Source organism: Odontesthes bonariensis, chromosome 2 (genome assembly GCF_027942865.1).
Source record: "Odontesthes bonariensis isolate fOdoBon6 chromosome 2, fOdoBon6.hap1, whole genome shotgun sequence".
NCBI classification, from domain to species: domain Eukaryota; kingdom Metazoa; phylum Chordata; class Actinopteri; order Atheriniformes; family Atherinopsidae; genus Odontesthes; species Odontesthes bonariensis.
The window spans coordinates 16,518,626-16,535,843 of record NC_134507.1 but is presented as its reverse complement, the minus strand read 5'-3'; the positions used below and the strand labels follow the sequence as shown (position 1 = coordinate 16,535,843).

The window sequence follows — 17,218 nt, the reverse complement described above, 5'->3', positions numbered from 1 at the left end:
GACTTGAGTCTCAAGTGGGGATGAAGAATGAAAACCCAGCCTACATCATCGAGAGAGCAAAGTAAATATGTGAAAGCATTACAAAGCAAAAAACGCCACTTTAAACTTTAATCTCAGAAGGAACAAACAGACGTCTCATCATGTCTATTCGTAGAGGAAGAGCTACAGTCACGTATCAAATACTATAAACCTTTTGATATTTACAACTTTTTGACGCTGTCACACTCACCTAATTAGCCTTCCTAGTGACGCACTTCCGGTTAACTGTCAAACTCGCTGCCTTCACGTAAGTCGACGGGACAGGCTTGGACCAAAAACTAACGGACAAGGAGTTCACGAACTCGGCAGACCAAGGTAATACCCAAATTATGTAATAACTTTACTTTCGTGAAGTTCCCACATTTCCATTCAAGTGTGCCTGTTGAAGCCCTCTCCTGACATGACTGAATTGTTACTTTATTTTGGCCTTTCTGGACAGCCTTTTTTGCGCTCGTCTTACGAAATTTCTCGTTGTTTATCTCTCTGTGACACATGATGTTGTTGCCACTAGCGATGTGTGACGAGTCGAACTGTGGCACTGATCGTGAATTAACTGGAACAAACTTTTTTTGAGCAGAGCTTAGTTTCAATTTTAGTGGCTTGTTGTGCTTTTTAGTTTTATTCGTGTACATTTGTTCAAGAGTTTTGATGAATATTTAGCTATTTCTGACATGGCTACCGAAGTTTTTTTTTAAGGGTTTTAGTGAGCAGCGGTGCCCAATTTGTCCCAGTTTCAATCCACTGATGTTGCACTTGAATGTCTTGTATAATTTGTGGAGTTTAGGACTCAGCCCACTCACATGTTTTGTAGTAATCAACAACTGAGTAATTTCTCGAAGCCTGAAATCAGTAGAAGCGTCACTATTCACTATAGACAGAACATGAAGTTCACAGAGAGGGACAGGTGTTTGTGTGTCCATGAGGGAGAGGCAGGGGTGACAACCCAGATCAGGTGTCCTACGCACAACTTGTCATAAAAATAGTCAGAGGAAGATCAGTGTGACTTGCGTGAGACGGCTCTCAGAACAAACAAGCATCCAAAACCCACTGAGGCCCGTTTGTTGCCTTGCTTAGCTCCTTTCCTTTGACGCGTTAAAACTTGTGTGATTACACAGAGCTTTTACATACCAGCAGATTAAACCAGGGTCAGGAAGAATGGTTCACAATGAGCCTCAGTCCTGGACTCTGTAAGTAACAACAGCATCATTTAGCAATGATGTTTTAGAGTTCTGGTCCTATTTATTGTTGTTTATGACGTGTTTACTTGACAATGCCCTATACTTCACTGGATGTAACTGTTTTCTTATGTCGTATTTCAGGTAGTTAAGAGAAATGTCTTTTATATTCAACTGGATCTACAAGAGCTTCAGCAACGTCCTGCAACTATTAGGTAAAGTATAGCACACAGGTCCTTAAAGTGTGAGGTGAGGAAATATTACATCGATTATCAAAAGAACATCTTAAATGTTTGTGATGTGGTTAAAGAGATCGGACATATTAGTTCTGGGGGAATTTGATGGTTTTTCATCAACTCTGTAACTAAATAATATTTCTCGGCATGTCTCAGACTTTGAAAACCCTTTTGAAATGTTTTTGTCACACACTTTGGATCACCGTTTGCCCTGCATCTCGACACTTGTTTGTGCGACACAAACAGAACAAGCACACCTGTGAGGAAAATTTCAAACTGTGAAATATTCTGTCTGCCTTTTTTTCCCCAGTCTTAATAAATGTCTGTGGCTCAGTTACTTCGTATAGAAAATACAAATGAATACCCAAACCAGACTAAAAGCAAATGGCACTATTTGGGACATTTATACAATGTTGCTTAAAATTAGACAGAACCCCCCCCCAAAAAGGATAGCAAATTAATTGATTGGGTAACCAAGTTATATTTAGCTTCAGCTATATTTCCTTAGATGTCGTTAAGAATTTCTTACCAACTGCACATATTTCTCTTGAATCTTTTGTAGCATTTATGCTCCTTAAATCAACACATTAAATTGTCTTGTTATCCTCTTCATTTCTAGTTTTAAATGACTGAAGATTGAAATCTTTTATCAAAAATTTACTAAAACTAAACCACTTGCCCAGAAAGTTTTGAAAAAAAGATTTCAGTCTAATTTCAAGTCTCGCCTCTACGTTAAGTTTACTGAAATTCCTCCTTGTGGTTTTTGCATAGTCTTGCTAATAAGCAGACAGACAGACATAAAAGTAGCAGTGGAAACTCTCCCCTACCTCGTCTGTTGCCTTTGCTGTGTGTTCAGTGAACGTCCTTTGTTTTTTCTTTTTTCCCTCTTGTCTTCAGGGTTATACAGGAAGACTGGGAAGCTGGTTTTCCTCGGATTAGACAATGCTGGAAAAACGACACTCTTGCAGATGCTCAGAGATGACAGGCTAGGACAGCACATGCCAACACTATACCCAAGTACGCTCAGGAGTTCAACACAGTCAGCAGTCAGCCTCATGTTTCTTGGCTTTGTCGCTCATCTAAAGTCAGTGTTTCCTCTCTGCCCCCAGCATCTGAGGAGCTGACCATAGCTGGAATGACATTCACCACATTTGACCTTGGAGGTCATACACAAGGTGTGAGTAAAGATGGTGCTGCTGACTCTTTCTTGCATACCGTGTAGAGTTGAACTGATGCATTTTCAGCGTGTCACAAAAATGTGAAATGCTCCAACAGCACGAAGGATCTGGAAGAATTACTTCCCAGCAATAAACGGTATAGTATACTTGGTGGATTGTGCTGATCATGAGAGACTAGCAGAAGCGAAAACGGAACTAGATGTGAGTTAATCAAGTCGACTGTTAAATCAACACAGTTGCTTATACCTGTCTCTGTCAGGACTGATCTGTTTGATCCACACTTTTTGTGTTTAGGCCATGCTAACAGATGAAACCATCGCCAACATCCCGCTTCTCATCCTGGGGAATAAGATAGACCGCCCAGAGGCCATCAGCGAGGACGCACTCAGAGGAATATTTGGTCTTCATGGACAAACAACTGGAAAGGTAGAGGACACACTTGGGATTTATTTATTTTTTCTTTATAGGCCAGAGGTTTATCAGGGGATATGTTTGTGTCTTAGTATGCCGTTGTTGCATCCATGTATGAGGTAGTGAAAGAGGAAAAGTGTTATTGCCAAAGGCAGGAATAACTGTGCACTAATTGTCTCTGGTGTTGTTGAATATGGTGTTAATTGGGGGCAAAGATATTTTGGCTCATCACCTGGCTAATGCAAATTTTTCATCATTAGCATGTGTCTTGAGAAAAAAAACAAAAAAGGAGTGCAGGGTGCAACTGAAGGTTGTGTTTTTGTCATCCATATCAATTCGAATGACCACAGCTACAGATATCACATTGAGCCTTTTTGCTGTTATATATGCAGAAAATTCCAGGTTTAAGATATTAGTTGTTCATGTTAAGAGTCTGTGGAGAATTATGTTAAAAAGTGTGGGTTGTGAATTGAAATCAGTTGTTTTAGATGTCTATTTTGCTTTTTTTTCAGGGCACAGTATCACTGAAGGAGATGAATTTGAGGCCAATGGAGGTTTTCATGTGTAGCGTGCTGAAAAGACAGGGATATGGAGAAGGTTTCCGCTGGCTGTCCCAGTATATTGACTGACTGACGTTCTCATAATCAGACTTACCTTGCTGCCTGTCCATACAAAGACATGTTCCACACAAAACTACCTGCAGTAGAGATACATTTCATTGAATATACTATTTGTTGTACTTAGAAGCCTTAGATCTTGAATAGTGTTTTGTTTTGATATACCCTGTATTTTTTGCATGTTCACAGAAATCTGTGCATCATACCACAATAGGTCAAGATAAGTTACTAATTATGAGTTTGTGTAATTCAGACTGAGAGCGGAGACAAATTTCTGTGCCTTGGTTCCATATTTTACTTACAGTAACGCCTGTAGGGAATCCTGTCTGCCATATACAGTAGAGCATGTTGTTGCTATGAGGCAGTTTCCAAGTTGGGTTTATATTTGGCTGCTGGTGTTGACTTACAGTTTAACAAGTTAACATTTGAGGCTTGCATCTACTCCCACTGGCTTGAAGATAAAAGATTGTTGCTGGCACAGAGGCACAGTGTAGCTTTTCTTTTGTTATTACTTTTCTTTCACACTAATGGGAACCTTAATGTACCATTAAATGTTGCCAACAACAAAGTAGTTTCAATCTGGAAAATGCCACAAAAATTCTGTGCCATTTTAAAAAAAGTTAAAACAGTAGCCTGCTACCTTTCTTGGATACTGACAGTTCTATTGATTGTGTTGTACTGTAAGGTTTATGACTGCAGCCGATTGTATGAATGTGACCACAAACGCAGTTACTGGCTTTTCCCACGAGGAGCTGTATTTCACGCTAAACCATGTTAGAAAAATTGAAGAAAACAAACTCTTTTATTGTGGAGAGGATACCAAAATACCCGTTATCCCGACGGGTAACTACTGTGACATAACCTGAGTACTTTGTGACTAGTTGCTGCTTACAACATGCGGTGATATTATGAGAGTACTTTGGGGGGTGCTTAAAAGTAGGGTATGCAAAACATTAGCAGAAAATTACAGTGCAATACTATATTATACATTATTTTGTGTATAAGATATTATTTATATTTTTCAATGAGAATAAGCTTGCCTTATGTTATGTAAAGGATTGAGATATGAAGTAAACGATCTGTTCCGAAAGGTAGATCATTCTTATTTGACATGTGTGACACTTTAGAATAAATATTTTTGACAATCCTTTAACCTTTTTTTTTTTGAGTCATTTTGTAATTATTTTTAGCAATCGGATTTAAATCCCCATCCGTCAGTACAGTGAACCCAACAGTGTGAGTGAATCATTTTGTATGTTTCTGTCGCTGCTTTAGAGACACATTTTGATCAGCTTCGTCACAAAGAAGAAAAGGATTTGATGAAATGAAACAAAGTATAAGAGGTTTTACTTGTCTGGAGGGATTCGGGCAAAGCAAACACAAGTAACAGTCACTTTTCTAGAAGAAGAAAGAGAAAAATAAACTCTTGTGTTTGGGGCTAATAAAGTTAAACTACTTTTACCACAATTTAGTACATTTCTCCCACACTAATTTAATTTTCCCCAGCGTATATATTTGATTAAAGAAATTAACTTTAGTCACAGAAGCGAAGGGGTTGAGACACTGACAAGTTATGGCTTATTTTCTACATGCAACCAGCAGATCTGCCATGAGGGATCTATCTCTTGAGTTCATCACCAGGGGACTGTGATATTTTGAACACTGACTCGTAAAGGGACAGTGGTTCTCGACACCTGTTGGGAGGTGAGCTGGATAGCCTTTATCTCACAGCGCAACAACAGTATATAAAAAGGATTCACATTATAGACCTGGTATTGGTTCTTACAATTCAAATGAGTAATTATGTGCTGCTTCAGCTGAGGGCTAATACAAATCAAACCAACTAGTTGATCCATCCTTTCTGTCCTTTTTCTTTTTTTAGTTTATTTTACAAAATTTGAACCACATAATAATAATAGTTTGCCACTGAATCTGGCAGTCCACGTCTCACTCATTTTACAGAGACCGCTCCATTTTTTTTTAAATGTCAAAGGATTTGATCACAATTGTATCACGTTATTACATCTGTAATTAAATCATTTGAAATGTAAGCTATTATACATAAACTGTGTAAACAAGTCAAACTACATGGTGGTACTTTTGCATTGTATTGCTCAAACTAAATAACTAAACTAAATGAAAACTGTTAACAGACACACAATTCCACGTTTTCTAATGTACACTGAATTAAATGCATGCGTACACATTATTATTAGTGTACCAAACATTATAGAGGTGGCATTTTTTTGGGAGCACTGTGCAGCAAAACAGGCGCCGACGTTCTCTCCTTCTTGTCTCCTATTGGCTAGACATGCATGCATTCTGACCAATAACGTGGAACAACGAGACGAAACCCGGAAGTCAGAGTAATAACTTAAAGTTATCAAGCGGTTCCTTTGGAGAATATTTGCGTTTAGATAACAGTTTGAACTTGAAGTCACTTGGTTAGATCTCAACAGTGTGGCGGTTTGTCTTCTTATTTCACCACCGGGTTTATTGCGCTGCTTTTTCGACTGTTTTCGCCTGGCTTGACTTTAGTGGACTTTGGTAGAGTTGCACTGCTATAGCGGTATGGAGTTAAAGGATGTGGAGAAATGCTGCTGTGTAGTCAAAGTTTCTGGGGCCTTAACAGTAAAGAAGCCCTTTAGTTGCAGCGGAGTTGTCGTCAATCCTCAAACTGGAACAATCATATGCATTGGGCTTCCGTTTTCACGGTTTATTACCGACAGAGAGCATCTCTCATCGGACCTTGGATTACTTTTTCCGCACAGCTTCAGTGACAAACTTAAAATCCGTGTTTGTTTATCTACTCGGAGAGAGCTGGACTTCAACCAGAAAGCACGGAGAGAGGCGTTCACCGGCCCCAGGAGCAAAACAACACGGCAACAGGAGGTTTCAGCTGAGCTGCTAATGCTGGTGAACTGTGTGGAGTTCAGACAGGCTTTCCTGGCACTTTTCCAAGAGGCAGACCAATGGCGTTTCCATGGTAATGAAGAGGATGAGGAGCTGGTCAGAGACACCCAGTTCCTCAGCTGGTTTGCAGTACTCAAAGCGGGCGTGTTGGTCGACAGCAGTGCGGATTCAGGGGCCATACCCTGGCAGAGCAGCTCATCTCTCCAGAAAGGCTGCCCAGTTGTCGCATGTGGTTCTCCTTTTGGCTCCCTCTGCTTAGATCTCTTTATCAGCACCCTCAGCAAAGGGATCATCAGTAACCTTGCTGGAGAGGACAATGCAGTCATACTCACTGATGCTCGCTGCTTGCCAGGGACAGAAGGTGGAGGATTGTTCGTGATGAGCGGCGCAGAGAGCATGCGTCTCATTGGGATGATTGTGTCTCCATTTGGCTGGAAGGCCAATGAGTGGATAGGCCTCACTCTAGTGTGCTCTTTTCACTCGATCTTCAGGAATGTCATCCGTTATACAAGCATTCAAGATCCTCTCAGTGATGCTCGGCTCCACCCGGGAGAGGCAGACCTCCACATGTCCACCACAGCTCATGGGTCAGAAGCTGTTAAATACCCCACTGTGTGCTTTGTGGACAGTGGACAGGTCTGGGGCTCAGGGGTTGTCATCACAACAAAGCTGGTTGTGACTTGCCGGCACGTCATCAGTGGGAAGTCTACAGTCACCCTGAAGTTCCATCACGGGGACAGGTGACAGCACACTTATTATTTAAGATTCCATTGAAGTGTTTGCTACATTTTTTTTTTGATATATGAGTATATCATAGACCAGATAAAAGTTATTTTCAAATAGTAAAAATTGGACTAAAATAAAAAAATCAAACACAGGAAAAAAACAGAATACAACAGATGAGATTTAATACAATGCTACGCAAAATAATTGACAGAGCACATCATGAAACAGAATAAAACGTTTTGATGAATAAAGAAATTAATTACCAAAATACATGAAATTCTGCCAAATTAAGGGTGAAAATGACCAAGATTAACCAAATGGTGAAACATACTAGAATGCATGAAATTAGGCATCTCCATCCTAAGTCTCTTCTAAGTGTGGCACACCTAGGATGCAGTCGTCAGACCCAGACCGACCATAAAGTGTTATCTGTGTGCGGCCACACCGTGTGAAATCATAAATGTGTCACTGCAATGTTATTACCAGAAACTACGCCGACCTGAGCAGAGGTCTTGTCTTAAAGACTAATCAGAGAGCCTATTAAGCTAGTTGTAATATCTCACATTGTAATGTGTGTTGAAGGAATGCAGAACAAATTGGCCTGATGTCTGCTCTTCGTCTCACAGAGTCCATGACATCGTGGGAGATGTGCTGTTCTCCACGAAAGCATCTTCATCTTACGATCTGGCTTTGGTAGAGCTTAGAGTACCTGTCCCAGAAGTTGTGGTCCCTCGAATGTCGCAGAGTTTCCATCCAGGTTTGAATCCAGATTCAGTTTCAGAGGAGAACTCTGTCTCTTCATACTAATGAAAGTATAGTGAGATTCATTTTCAGCGTGGTTTCTATGCCTCCAGGTGAACCTGTGGTTGTAGTGGGATATGGTGGTTTGGGTCGGACCTGTGGTCCATCCCTGACCTGCGGCATCCTTTCCAAAGCCATTAGCTTGAATTATCAGCCTGTCATGCTTCAGACCACATGTGCAGTACAAGCAGGGACCAGTGGGGGCGCTGTGGTGCAGAGAAATTCAGGAGAGCTGATGGGTAAGGAGCGCTGCGCCTACAAAACCATATACTCCTCTTGAACAGGAGGGGGCACATGATGACCACAGGAAGTCTACACAGCATGTGTAGAGGGAAAAAAAGCTCTTACACGCATCAGATTGCTCAGTATTTACTGCTGTATATGCGGTTTTGAGGAAGCGTTATGTATTTGCTGTGTTGCAGGAATTGTGTCCAGCAACACAAGGGACTTGGCTGCAAGAGTGACTTACCCGCACCTCAACTTTAGCATCCCAGTGACTGTTTTCCAGAGACTGCTACAGAAATTTCACCAGATAGGGGATGTCAATGTGTTCAGGGCGCTGAACACCACCGAAAAAGAAGTTAGACGTGTGTGGAGGCTACAGGGTTCACAAAGTAAACTGTAACACTGCTTTAAACTGCTTTTTGAGAGACACAAAATTTGTGACAGACGAGCACAAAGCCACGTCTTACGGGCTTAATGTAACTAAATACCGCCAGAATCACGTGGTAGATTTTTACTCTCACTGGTAGGCAAAAAATTACATGTATACCGGTTTTAATTGTTTTAATGCACTTTAATTTAATTGGAATAAATGTTTATCCTTGTAACATTCCTTATGCTGGGTGTATTTCTGCTCACATTTTCACAAATAACAGTTATTATGACTGTAGCCTGGCTATGATTATGACAAGTAAAACACACAAGAAGTATAAATAGAGAAAGGACTGACTAAAGACATTAATTACTTACATCTCCAACTATAAAAAGTCATTTAGCATTAGTGGAAATTAGGTAGAATTAATTGGATCTGATTCTTGCTTATTTTACAGTCACAGGATCAAAGACACTATTTCTGGAAGCATGTGTGAGGAGCTACACCTGGTTCTGGTGCATAGGGTTTGTTTTACCAAGCAGGACGAATATTCATCATAACAAGCTGACATGATGCTGAAAATGATTGGTCCCTCTGGGTAGCAAGAGAGGTCTGCTGTCTATATCAGGTATTCAGACATCTGGCAGGCATACCTACTCACAGCAAACAGATTTTGAGGTTTCACCCAATGGGACATTAGTGGTTCTGATTTCCATTATCACAGAAATGTGAAACTGAGAAATTACATTTTGGAGGATTGGCTTACTGTCAGTTTAAACAATGCAAAGACAAGCTCTCTTGGCCTTAACGCCTGGAGATGTCCCATAAGCTGAAATATGGTTGAAAGTTTCTATTTCACTGTTCCCAGACTTGAGTAATTCACAGTGGAGAGGTTTGAGCATTGTCCTGAGGAGATTGAGTTCTATATGTATTGTGCTTCTGGACGTGTTAACATACAGACCAGTGTCTGTATCTTATTTCTGCCAGTTTTCCATAGCTATAAGATACACTTCACTACAGAATGAGGTAAGGCAAGAGGAGAAGGGAGCTGACAATATGATCTGTGACAAAAAAATCTGCTCCTCTGAGAACAAGTCACAGTGAGGACATGTGTTGGAAATAATAGCTTCTTAAATAGAGCTGCAAAAACGTACACTGTAGCACAGAATGTTTGTCCTCGATTTTCAGGTTGTTAGCTAAAAATGGGAGGTTACTTTGTTACCAAATTAATGTCATCTGAGCAAAAAGCCAAAATCAAAAAGCCACCTGGCTCATGGGTTGCAACCCATTGTATCTGAATTATTCTTTAAAGAGGGAACTAAAGTAATAAACGCAAGGGACACCACACTGGCCTTCTAATCACACCTTTACGGTTGCAGCCAATTCAGACAATCAGGAGGATTCACTGAAGAGGCTGACTGGTCCTGCTATGACTGAAATAGACGCAGTATTTGTTATGATGTATTTTTGTTGGAGTTGTGAATTTTTGACAAAGTTTAGCAAACCTTTGTTCCAGAAAGTTTCAATCTCAGTCTGGTTCGTCAGCAAGGGTAAGAAGAATGAATGTTGTTCAAAATTGAATTTGGGGATGATTTTTCAATCATAATAATGTTTTTTTTTCTTTTTTCTGTCATGTTTCATCACTCTTTAATAAATGGCAGCCGGCAGTTAGGTCAGCCAATTTCACAGTTAGAGCCTAACAAAGCAGCCAGCATGGATCAGCCTCAAGTTTGAGTTCAAATCTGTGGGGCTTCAAAGGTGCACACTCATGTGTAAACCTTCATTTCCCTTTTATTTATTTGGTGTACAATGCAACGGAAATAAGGGATATAGTTGGCCACACTCAGCTAACACCACTGCTTGATGACCATGACGGCGCTGAAACCTGACATGCAATTCAAAGAAAAAGAGCACAGATGCAGATGAAGAGTGGCCAACTGGGCCACAAAGATAAGTTTATTTTGCTTATTTTTTTATTAAACACAATAATTGATCCACATTATGATTTGATGTACACTTGCCAGCTAAGCAGTATAATCTGCTACTCTTCAAGGCATTGACTAGTTGGTGACATTCTGTCTTCTGATACACACATTATATACAAGCTAAAGAGTGATGCGTGAGAAACGTCTTCCTAATACGCCATGAATGAGACAGAGCACTACTGTCACATATGAGCCGAAGCATATGACATGAAACAATAAAGTCAAAGGGTGCATTTCAACATACTATGGGGGCTTCCTCTCTTTATTGTCAGTTTCCTGCCTTAAACCAAAACTGGATACTGAAATTTTGCTGTTCTGCAAACATTAAAGATAAACATGTCAGTATTGAGATGCACCCAAACTAGCTCAGTTTTTTACGCAATGCACATGACATTTACCTGCAGCTTCTTCAAGTCTCCATTATGCAGATAAAAACTGCTCAAAGATAGTTGAAAGAACACACAACAAATGAGAACAAAGATTCACAAATATGAAGGACAAAAATCTCAACTCGAGATCCATAATTTCTTATAAGTGATATCCCCCCACCCCCGTCCAATTTAAGAACATCCCGTTACATTTAATACTCCAGTAATGGTTTTCACCCTCCCATTCAAATGTATCCCTCAACATTTCCTAAACCAGTGTTGTTCTGAGTGTAAGAGCTTCTTCACCGTCCATCTGCCTGCAGGACCTGTGTGTGTGTGTCTATGTTGGTGTGCATTTGGGACCATTGAGATGCTTCTGTTGAGAGGCTGGATTACACGACTGCCCTTTACCAGATATATCCACCATCATCCACCTCTCCCACCTCTCCCTCTTCCTCTTCAGCCTCTTCTGCAGTCTCCTCAGCTTCTTTCTCTTCCTCATCCTCCCATCCAACCCCGCTGCCAAAATCTCCTGAATAAGACATATCAGAATCTGAAAGAAAAAGGGAAATAAAACATGCAGGGGCAGGGGTGGGCAGGGAAATTGAATTATCCACTGTGGCCATCTTGCTCTAAACTCTGTTCTATTGAGTCCTTTCTATTCCAATGAGAAATACTGAGATCTATTTAAAAACATTGACTGCAACGGCAAGAAAAGGGGGCATGTGTTTGACTTTGTCTGGATTTTAATAGCTATTTCTAAACCTTGCCAGGGGAACCATTCTTATCAGGCGCAGGTTCACTCCAACCAGCCCCCATTTATCTTGAAAGACTTTTCTCACAGCGACAAGCACCGCTTTAGAATGCAAATGACTCTGGACACATGAATGTGGCACTGGTCCCTGAAGTGAGCTATATGGCAGTGGGCCTCAGTCATTTAACATAAAGGAGCCTTGTGCAGAATGCATGTGGGGCAGCAGCGAAGAAAGGGGACGATAAGCATTGGATATTTTGTGTTGGTTTTTCAAACAGCATTCACCCTTTAAGTTCAAATTCTCAAAGGCAGCTGCTGAGATTTGCGGGACTTACCACAATCCGGCTTGCCACGAATCCTAGATCCGGCTACTTCTCCTCCATTTTGGTCAACACACCAGCACTCGCCCCTGTCACACTGCTGCTTCCTGTAGTAGCCGTCTTCATTGCAGCTGGGAATGAATCGACCTGGAAATCACACATAAATACATGTAAATATTTAAAATTCAGGAGGGGTAAAGGGACCTTACTTTGGATACCACATCGTTTCTCCAAAATCCATTTGGGAAACAACAGACATCTCACAGATTTTCATGTTTGTGTCATCACCCATAGCACTGAGTGTATATGTAAAGAATGTGGCGGCCAATTCCATGTACTTTTCCATGAGCAGAAATGTGTGCATGGAGAATGATACACAGGTGTAGCACATACATTGTATGAAAAAGATAAAAGAAGCCTCCATTCTCCACAAATTGAAGCCAATTTTCTGTGACTTTAACTCGCAGTTTATATATTAACCAGCAGGGTGTGTTTACTGTGACTGTGTATTTGTAAAATTTTCTCTTATAGTCTCAATCGTCAGTTTCAAGTCTTATTCAATAGAGAATGATGTTCATTTTGTTAAGTCTTAATGAGAGTAAAATGCATTACGGTGGGGCAAACGTATGATTGAAAGGGCTGCTTCCAAATGGGAGTACGTTGTTTCCGCTGTTCACTCATGCTCCTAAATTTTGGTTTCAGTAGGTCAAGACACAAAAGGTAAATAGGCTGAGGATAAGCTTAAAAATCAATGGGTGATTTGATGGTGGCTATATCTATCTATTAGATAGATTCTTTGGAATAAGGTCAGCACACTGCAGGACATTGGGTTAGTGTGGAGGTGGCTTGCAAATTGTGGAAAGGACACAAAGTTTTAAATTTGTACTTCTTATTCTTGTATTTATTGAACTACAATGTTCACATGTAAGCCACTGAAATAACTCAAAACATAGCTGTGCTTATCTGTTAGGCCAAATTGAACTTTTCCCATCATGCTCTTTAGAGATGGATGAATTTGTCATGACGTTAGATATCCCAGAAGCTTCTATTTTCATAATATAGTAACATTAAAACAGTTTAAAAGGCCAAAAGATAACGGCCATCCAGTCTTTCAGTGGGAGATCTAAGTGTCTCGCTGGCAGGCTTCTCCGCCTCCCGCCGCTCTGTGTCCTTGGAGAGTCCTGACTCAGAGCCCAGTCAGCCAGGCAAAATCTGCAGTGCGCACACACTCATGTCCAAATCTGCACACACGCTAACATATTCACCTTCTGACACATACATGGAGGGACAGACCTGTGCCTCCTTTCTTTGCCGTCTGTCAGTATCAAGCTATAATCCATAAGGCTGATCAGGGATTAATCCCCACCTCCCGCTTGTCACCTGCTTGATAAAATGCTCAAACAAGAGGAACACATCCCACTGGGTTCAAATGATCTTATTGAAAGTCAAATACCTACCAAACCTTCTCCTCCCGCCGTCTAGTACTTGGATCCTCTCTAGTTCGGCCAGGCAGGGAGGCTCTTGAAAGAAAAGGAATATTTTAACATGAGAACGTAAAGCCGCAGGTCGTCCCAGGACAGAGAAAAAGAAAAAGACAAAATGAGAATCTCCTGTAAATGTTATCAATGCTTCCCTGCAATTTCAAAATAATTTTCAAGTACTTTTCGCAAGAATAAAAAACTGACCTGACACAAAACGAAACCCTCACATCATCCCTAAACCACTTACTCTCTCTCCAGAAACAGAGGCACCATTCGGCAGTGGAGACTTTGCCGTCCCTGTAGGAGTCACAGGAGTTGAAAAAGGGCCGAATGCAGACCTCGTACTTGTCCAGGTTGATGGCAGCCAGCTCAGCCTGATCCAAGTACAGGTCGTTATTGGTGTCGAGCTTGGAGAACATCCAGCCTATGGAATCTTTACAGCTGGCCACCAGACTCCTGTCCAGCACTGCCAACACAGAGACACATTCATTTATACCAGGATACAGCTGCACAAATGGAAATCAAATCCATGCCAGCCCACTGAAAAATATCTGCAAATTTTACTTTGTTTTTCAATCATAAAATTTTGAAAATCTAATCTCATCATTATCACCACAGACCTAGAATTTTAACTTCATACATTGATCCTGTCTCAAGTTGCACAAAAGACCCTTGAGTCTTGTTTGAAAGGTTTCTTTAAAATATTTCCCCACATTTTCAAGGCTTTCACATTCTGTTCGTATTATACTTCAATATTCAATTCCTTATTACTTAATGCAGGGCCTGTAAACTATTTGCTGTGTGAAGATAAACCAGTGTAATATTGTCATTCTGATCATCACATAATCCCTGCTGATAAATTACATGTTGTGGTAGTTGGTCAGGGTCCAAATATAGTGCTTGAGAGTCCCTGCTGTACAGTCCAGTGTCAGTGATGTTTTACTACAATGAATAAACCATTTTCATCAGCTAATAAACCTCTCAAAAAAAGAAAACTAAGACCAGAGTCTACACTGATCTGCTTTTCCTGAGATATAAGCTCTAAAAGTTGGTTGAGGAGGTTTCAGATTAAGGTTAGCTTTTGGTTTAGGATCTTTTTACTTTAGACTGAGATTGTACTGTTCCGGTGTGACTTTTTTTTGGTCTAACTGGACCACTGAAGTAGCAGACTGCAAACCAAGCATACGGAGGTGAAAAAAACAGTGGCTGCTAACAGCACAGAAATATAAAAAGATTTGAAAAAAAAAGAAACCTCTCTGGATCCATTGTGTGGTACAGTGGAAACATACTGATGCTGCACCTTACACAGGTGCATCATGTTGGTGTGACATGGAGGAAGATGACCAGTTATGTTGTTTCCACATAAATTGCTCATTTTAATGTAATGAAAAGACAACGATTCTCATTTTCTTGTGATTCACAAAACACTGCTAAAAACATACTTACAAATACTGCTTATCTACCAATAAATCCCACTAAATGTCACAAATTGGACATTAAAGTAATCTTTCACAGATGGCAGAATTAATTTCCTGATTGCCTTCTTTTCTGATTAAAGATTGTGACTACAAACGCCCTTGAATTAAAAAAATGTGACAACAAACCGCTCCACTGTTATCTTTGCAGTGGCACTTGCTTAGCAACAATCCCTCTGTTAATTGAGATATACAGTTAGATTCAGTTACTTTTTTAATATGTTTAAAGTTTACTACAAGAAACTCAAGTAGTAACATGCCCTTTGAGTATAGTTGGGATACATTTAGTAGAAGCTGCAACCTGATGTGCTGCTGGCTGCAGTGGCTCTGTCCCCTGGCTTGCTGTTGTTGTTCTGCTTGGCATTGGTCTGCAGTAGCTGGAACCAATCCCTCAGACGCTCGCCGAGATCAGACAGATCCTGCCCAGTACAGGTTTCTGTGTAGGCCAAAGGGAAAGATGCATGTGATAATTCTCTTCAGCAATTTTTGCCATTACAAATGTTGTGTAGGAGAGCACATGTGAATTTGGAAACTGATATAGCAGCTATCTAGTTGCACATTTCTTTTGTCATACAGTAGTTGTTGATCTTACCATGTTTACTCTCCTTGAGTGTAGGAGCTGAAGTAGGACAAGGACACAGACCTGAACACTTCAGGGTGAGATCCTTCCCTATAAGACATGCCTGCTGCTCCAGCTTGCACTGGAACACACACAAACACATTCAAGCACAAGGGAACATCGACAAGGGGACACAAAGGTGAAGTAAGATGAGTTATTGCCGCACCTCAGATCAAATATTCATGAGGTGAGTGACTGTAAGTCTTGATTCAAATCTATAACTTGCTCCTAAATGTACCTTTCAACCTCAGTTAGCACACAAGGTCAGGAATAGAGATCCAAAAGACAAAGCATTAATCAATAAACACATAGGACTTTGTCACCACAAGCCACCAATTGGTCCCTCTGAGGCCACATATCATGGCTTTTTGTCTCAGGTTTTCCCTTAAGAGTCTCCTTACGCTGCTTAGCTTTGAGTGTGCAAGGTGTATGTTAGCTTCACCCCAAAAAGAGGACAACACATAAGTAAATATACAACTAAAGCTGTTAGCAAACGTATTTCTGTTCTGCTTTTCAATTTTCAACACGACATATATTATGTAATCATTATATCATACGTGAAGCTGAATTTCCCCCTTCAACTACTGTACATCCAGTGATAACTTCTGTTCAATTCACAGTTTAATACTGAGAAAATAAAAAAACCTGCACTGAGTGTTTTGGCCATCTGGAAGGGACAGAAACAAGCTGTGAATATAACACGGATACATTATTACCTCATAGAATTGATAGTAAACAGTTTCACATCTAGAAGAGTGTAGAGGAACATCATATGATTCAGTATAACAGGAGCACAAACTACAGCCTGCAGGACCATAACCCATCAAATAATCTCTACAAAAATGGGACATTTGAATTTTGGAGATTTTTTTATAACAATGCAAAGTAATAGCATAAATGTACATGAATTCATGGAGAAAAAAAATGAACTGATGTGTAGTGCAATGAGCTTTGTCTTGCTGTTTTGCGGTCATATACAGTTTACTTGAAGTCATTCAATTTGGACCGCAAGTTTTGGAAAATGATCATATCCAAGTGGATCATCAGGACCCAGGCACCATGTCAGATTTAAAAAAAACTTTGTCTTTGTGTCCATAGTTATGTTATGCTATCTACAATGCTGCTGTGTATTCTGCAGTGTTGTGATTTATATGATATCTGCTAAATGTGTGGGCTTTTTTGTTTTCTGAAATGTGTTTTTAATTAGGTTGTTGTGTTTGTTGAAATGTTGGAGCGTTTTTGATTGTGTTATTGTGTTTTGTATCCCCAGAGCCACAGTACAGACTCAATCAAAATGCAATAATACTACATTCTATCACAACAACACTGGTATCTACTTGTTTCAGTGTACCTTCGAGGCATAGTTGTGTCCATCTGAACCACACACAGGTCCGGTGGAAGAGATGGGACAGGGCTGACAGTTTCCATTAGGAGACCGGAGAGCAGGCTGCTTCAGTCTGCAGGACAGGGGACACATAAACACTTCAGCCTCACTATGTCCAGCTGAGACAGCCACCGCTGTGTT

At 40.5% G+C, this 17,218-nt stretch overlaps 3 protein-coding genes across 4 annotated transcripts in view; 2 read left to right on the top strand and 1 right to left on the bottom strand.

Moving 5' to 3' along the window:
• Window positions 1-247: 247 nt before the first annotated feature.
• On the top strand, window positions 248-4,807 carry sar1ab (secretion associated, Ras related GTPase 1Ab). Of its 2 annotated transcripts, none has more exons than XM_075478348.1 (7): window positions 248-354; window positions 1,359-1,429; window positions 2,348-2,467; window positions 2,560-2,625; window positions 2,726-2,829; window positions 2,923-3,054; window positions 3,552-4,807. In XM_075478348.1, exons 2-7 carry the CDS (start codon window positions 1,372-1,374, stop codon window positions 3,666-3,668), a joined length of 597 nt encoding a protein of 198 aa, XP_075334463.1. In that variant the 5' UTR covers window positions 248-354; window positions 1,359-1,371; the 3' UTR covers window positions 3,669-4,807. The 2 variants fall into 2 exon arrangements, with proteins under 2 accessions (XP_075334463.1, XP_075334464.1); XM_075478349.1 differs by lacking the exon at window positions 248-354 and adding an exon at window positions 730-1,226.
• A 1,123-nt stretch (window positions 4,808-5,930) lies between these two features.
• On the top strand, window positions 5,931-9,124 carry tysnd1 (trypsin like peroxisomal matrix peptidase 1). The gene is made up of 4 exons (XM_075478344.1): window positions 5,931-7,309; window positions 7,922-8,052; window positions 8,150-8,335; window positions 8,519-9,124. The coding sequence occupies exons 1-4, from the start codon at window positions 6,228-6,230 to the stop codon at window positions 8,719-8,721; spliced, it is 1,602 nt and encodes a 533-aa protein (XP_075334459.1). The 5' UTR covers window positions 5,931-6,227; the 3' UTR covers window positions 8,722-9,124.
• Window positions 9,125-10,608: 1,484 nt separating this feature from the next.
• The window catches only part of spock2 (SPARC (osteonectin), cwcv and kazal like domains proteoglycan 2), a 30,308-nt gene continuing 23,698 nt past the window's right edge, over window positions 10,609-17,218 (bottom strand). The window contains exons 4-10 of the mRNA XM_075478346.1: window positions 17,045-17,150; window positions 15,667-15,775; window positions 15,376-15,510; window positions 13,847-14,065; window positions 13,576-13,638; window positions 12,134-12,265; window positions 10,609-11,597 (exon numbers count right to left, since the gene is read on the bottom strand). Coding sequence (XP_075334461.1) covers window positions 11,452-11,597; window positions 12,134-12,265; window positions 13,576-13,638; window positions 13,847-14,065; window positions 15,376-15,510; window positions 15,667-15,775; window positions 17,045-17,150 — 910 coding nt within the window. The 3' untranslated portion in view covers window positions 10,609-11,451. The remainder of the gene's footprint in view (window positions 11,598-12,133; window positions 12,266-13,575; window positions 13,639-13,846; window positions 14,066-15,375; window positions 15,511-15,666; window positions 15,776-17,044; window positions 17,151-17,218) is intronic.

Bases quoted from the DNA above. Each gene is read 5' to 3' on its own strand.
- sar1ab (XM_075478348.1), top strand. From the start codon at position 1,372: ATGTCTTTTATATTCAACTGGATCTACAAGAGCTTCAGCAACGTCCTG. The intron at 2,626-2,725 runs GTGTGAGTAAAG...ATGCTCCAACAG, and splicing joins CCTTGGAGGTCATACACAAG to CACGAAGGATCTGGAAGAAT. The intron at 2,830-2,922 runs GTGAGTTAATCA...TTTTGTGTTTAG, and splicing joins AAGCGAAAACGGAACTAGAT to GCCATGCTAACAGATGAAAC.
- tysnd1 (XM_075478344.1), top strand. From the start codon at position 6,228: ATGGAGTTAAAGGATGTGGAGAAATGCTGCTGTGTAGTCAAAGTTTCT. The intron at 8,053-8,149 runs GTTTGAATCCAG...CTATGCCTCCAG, and splicing joins GTCGCAGAGTTTCCATCCAG to GTGAACCTGTGGTTGTAGTG. The intron at 8,336-8,518 runs GTAAGGAGCGCT...GCTGTGTTGCAG, and splicing joins AAATTCAGGAGAGCTGATGG to GAATTGTGTCCAGCAACACA.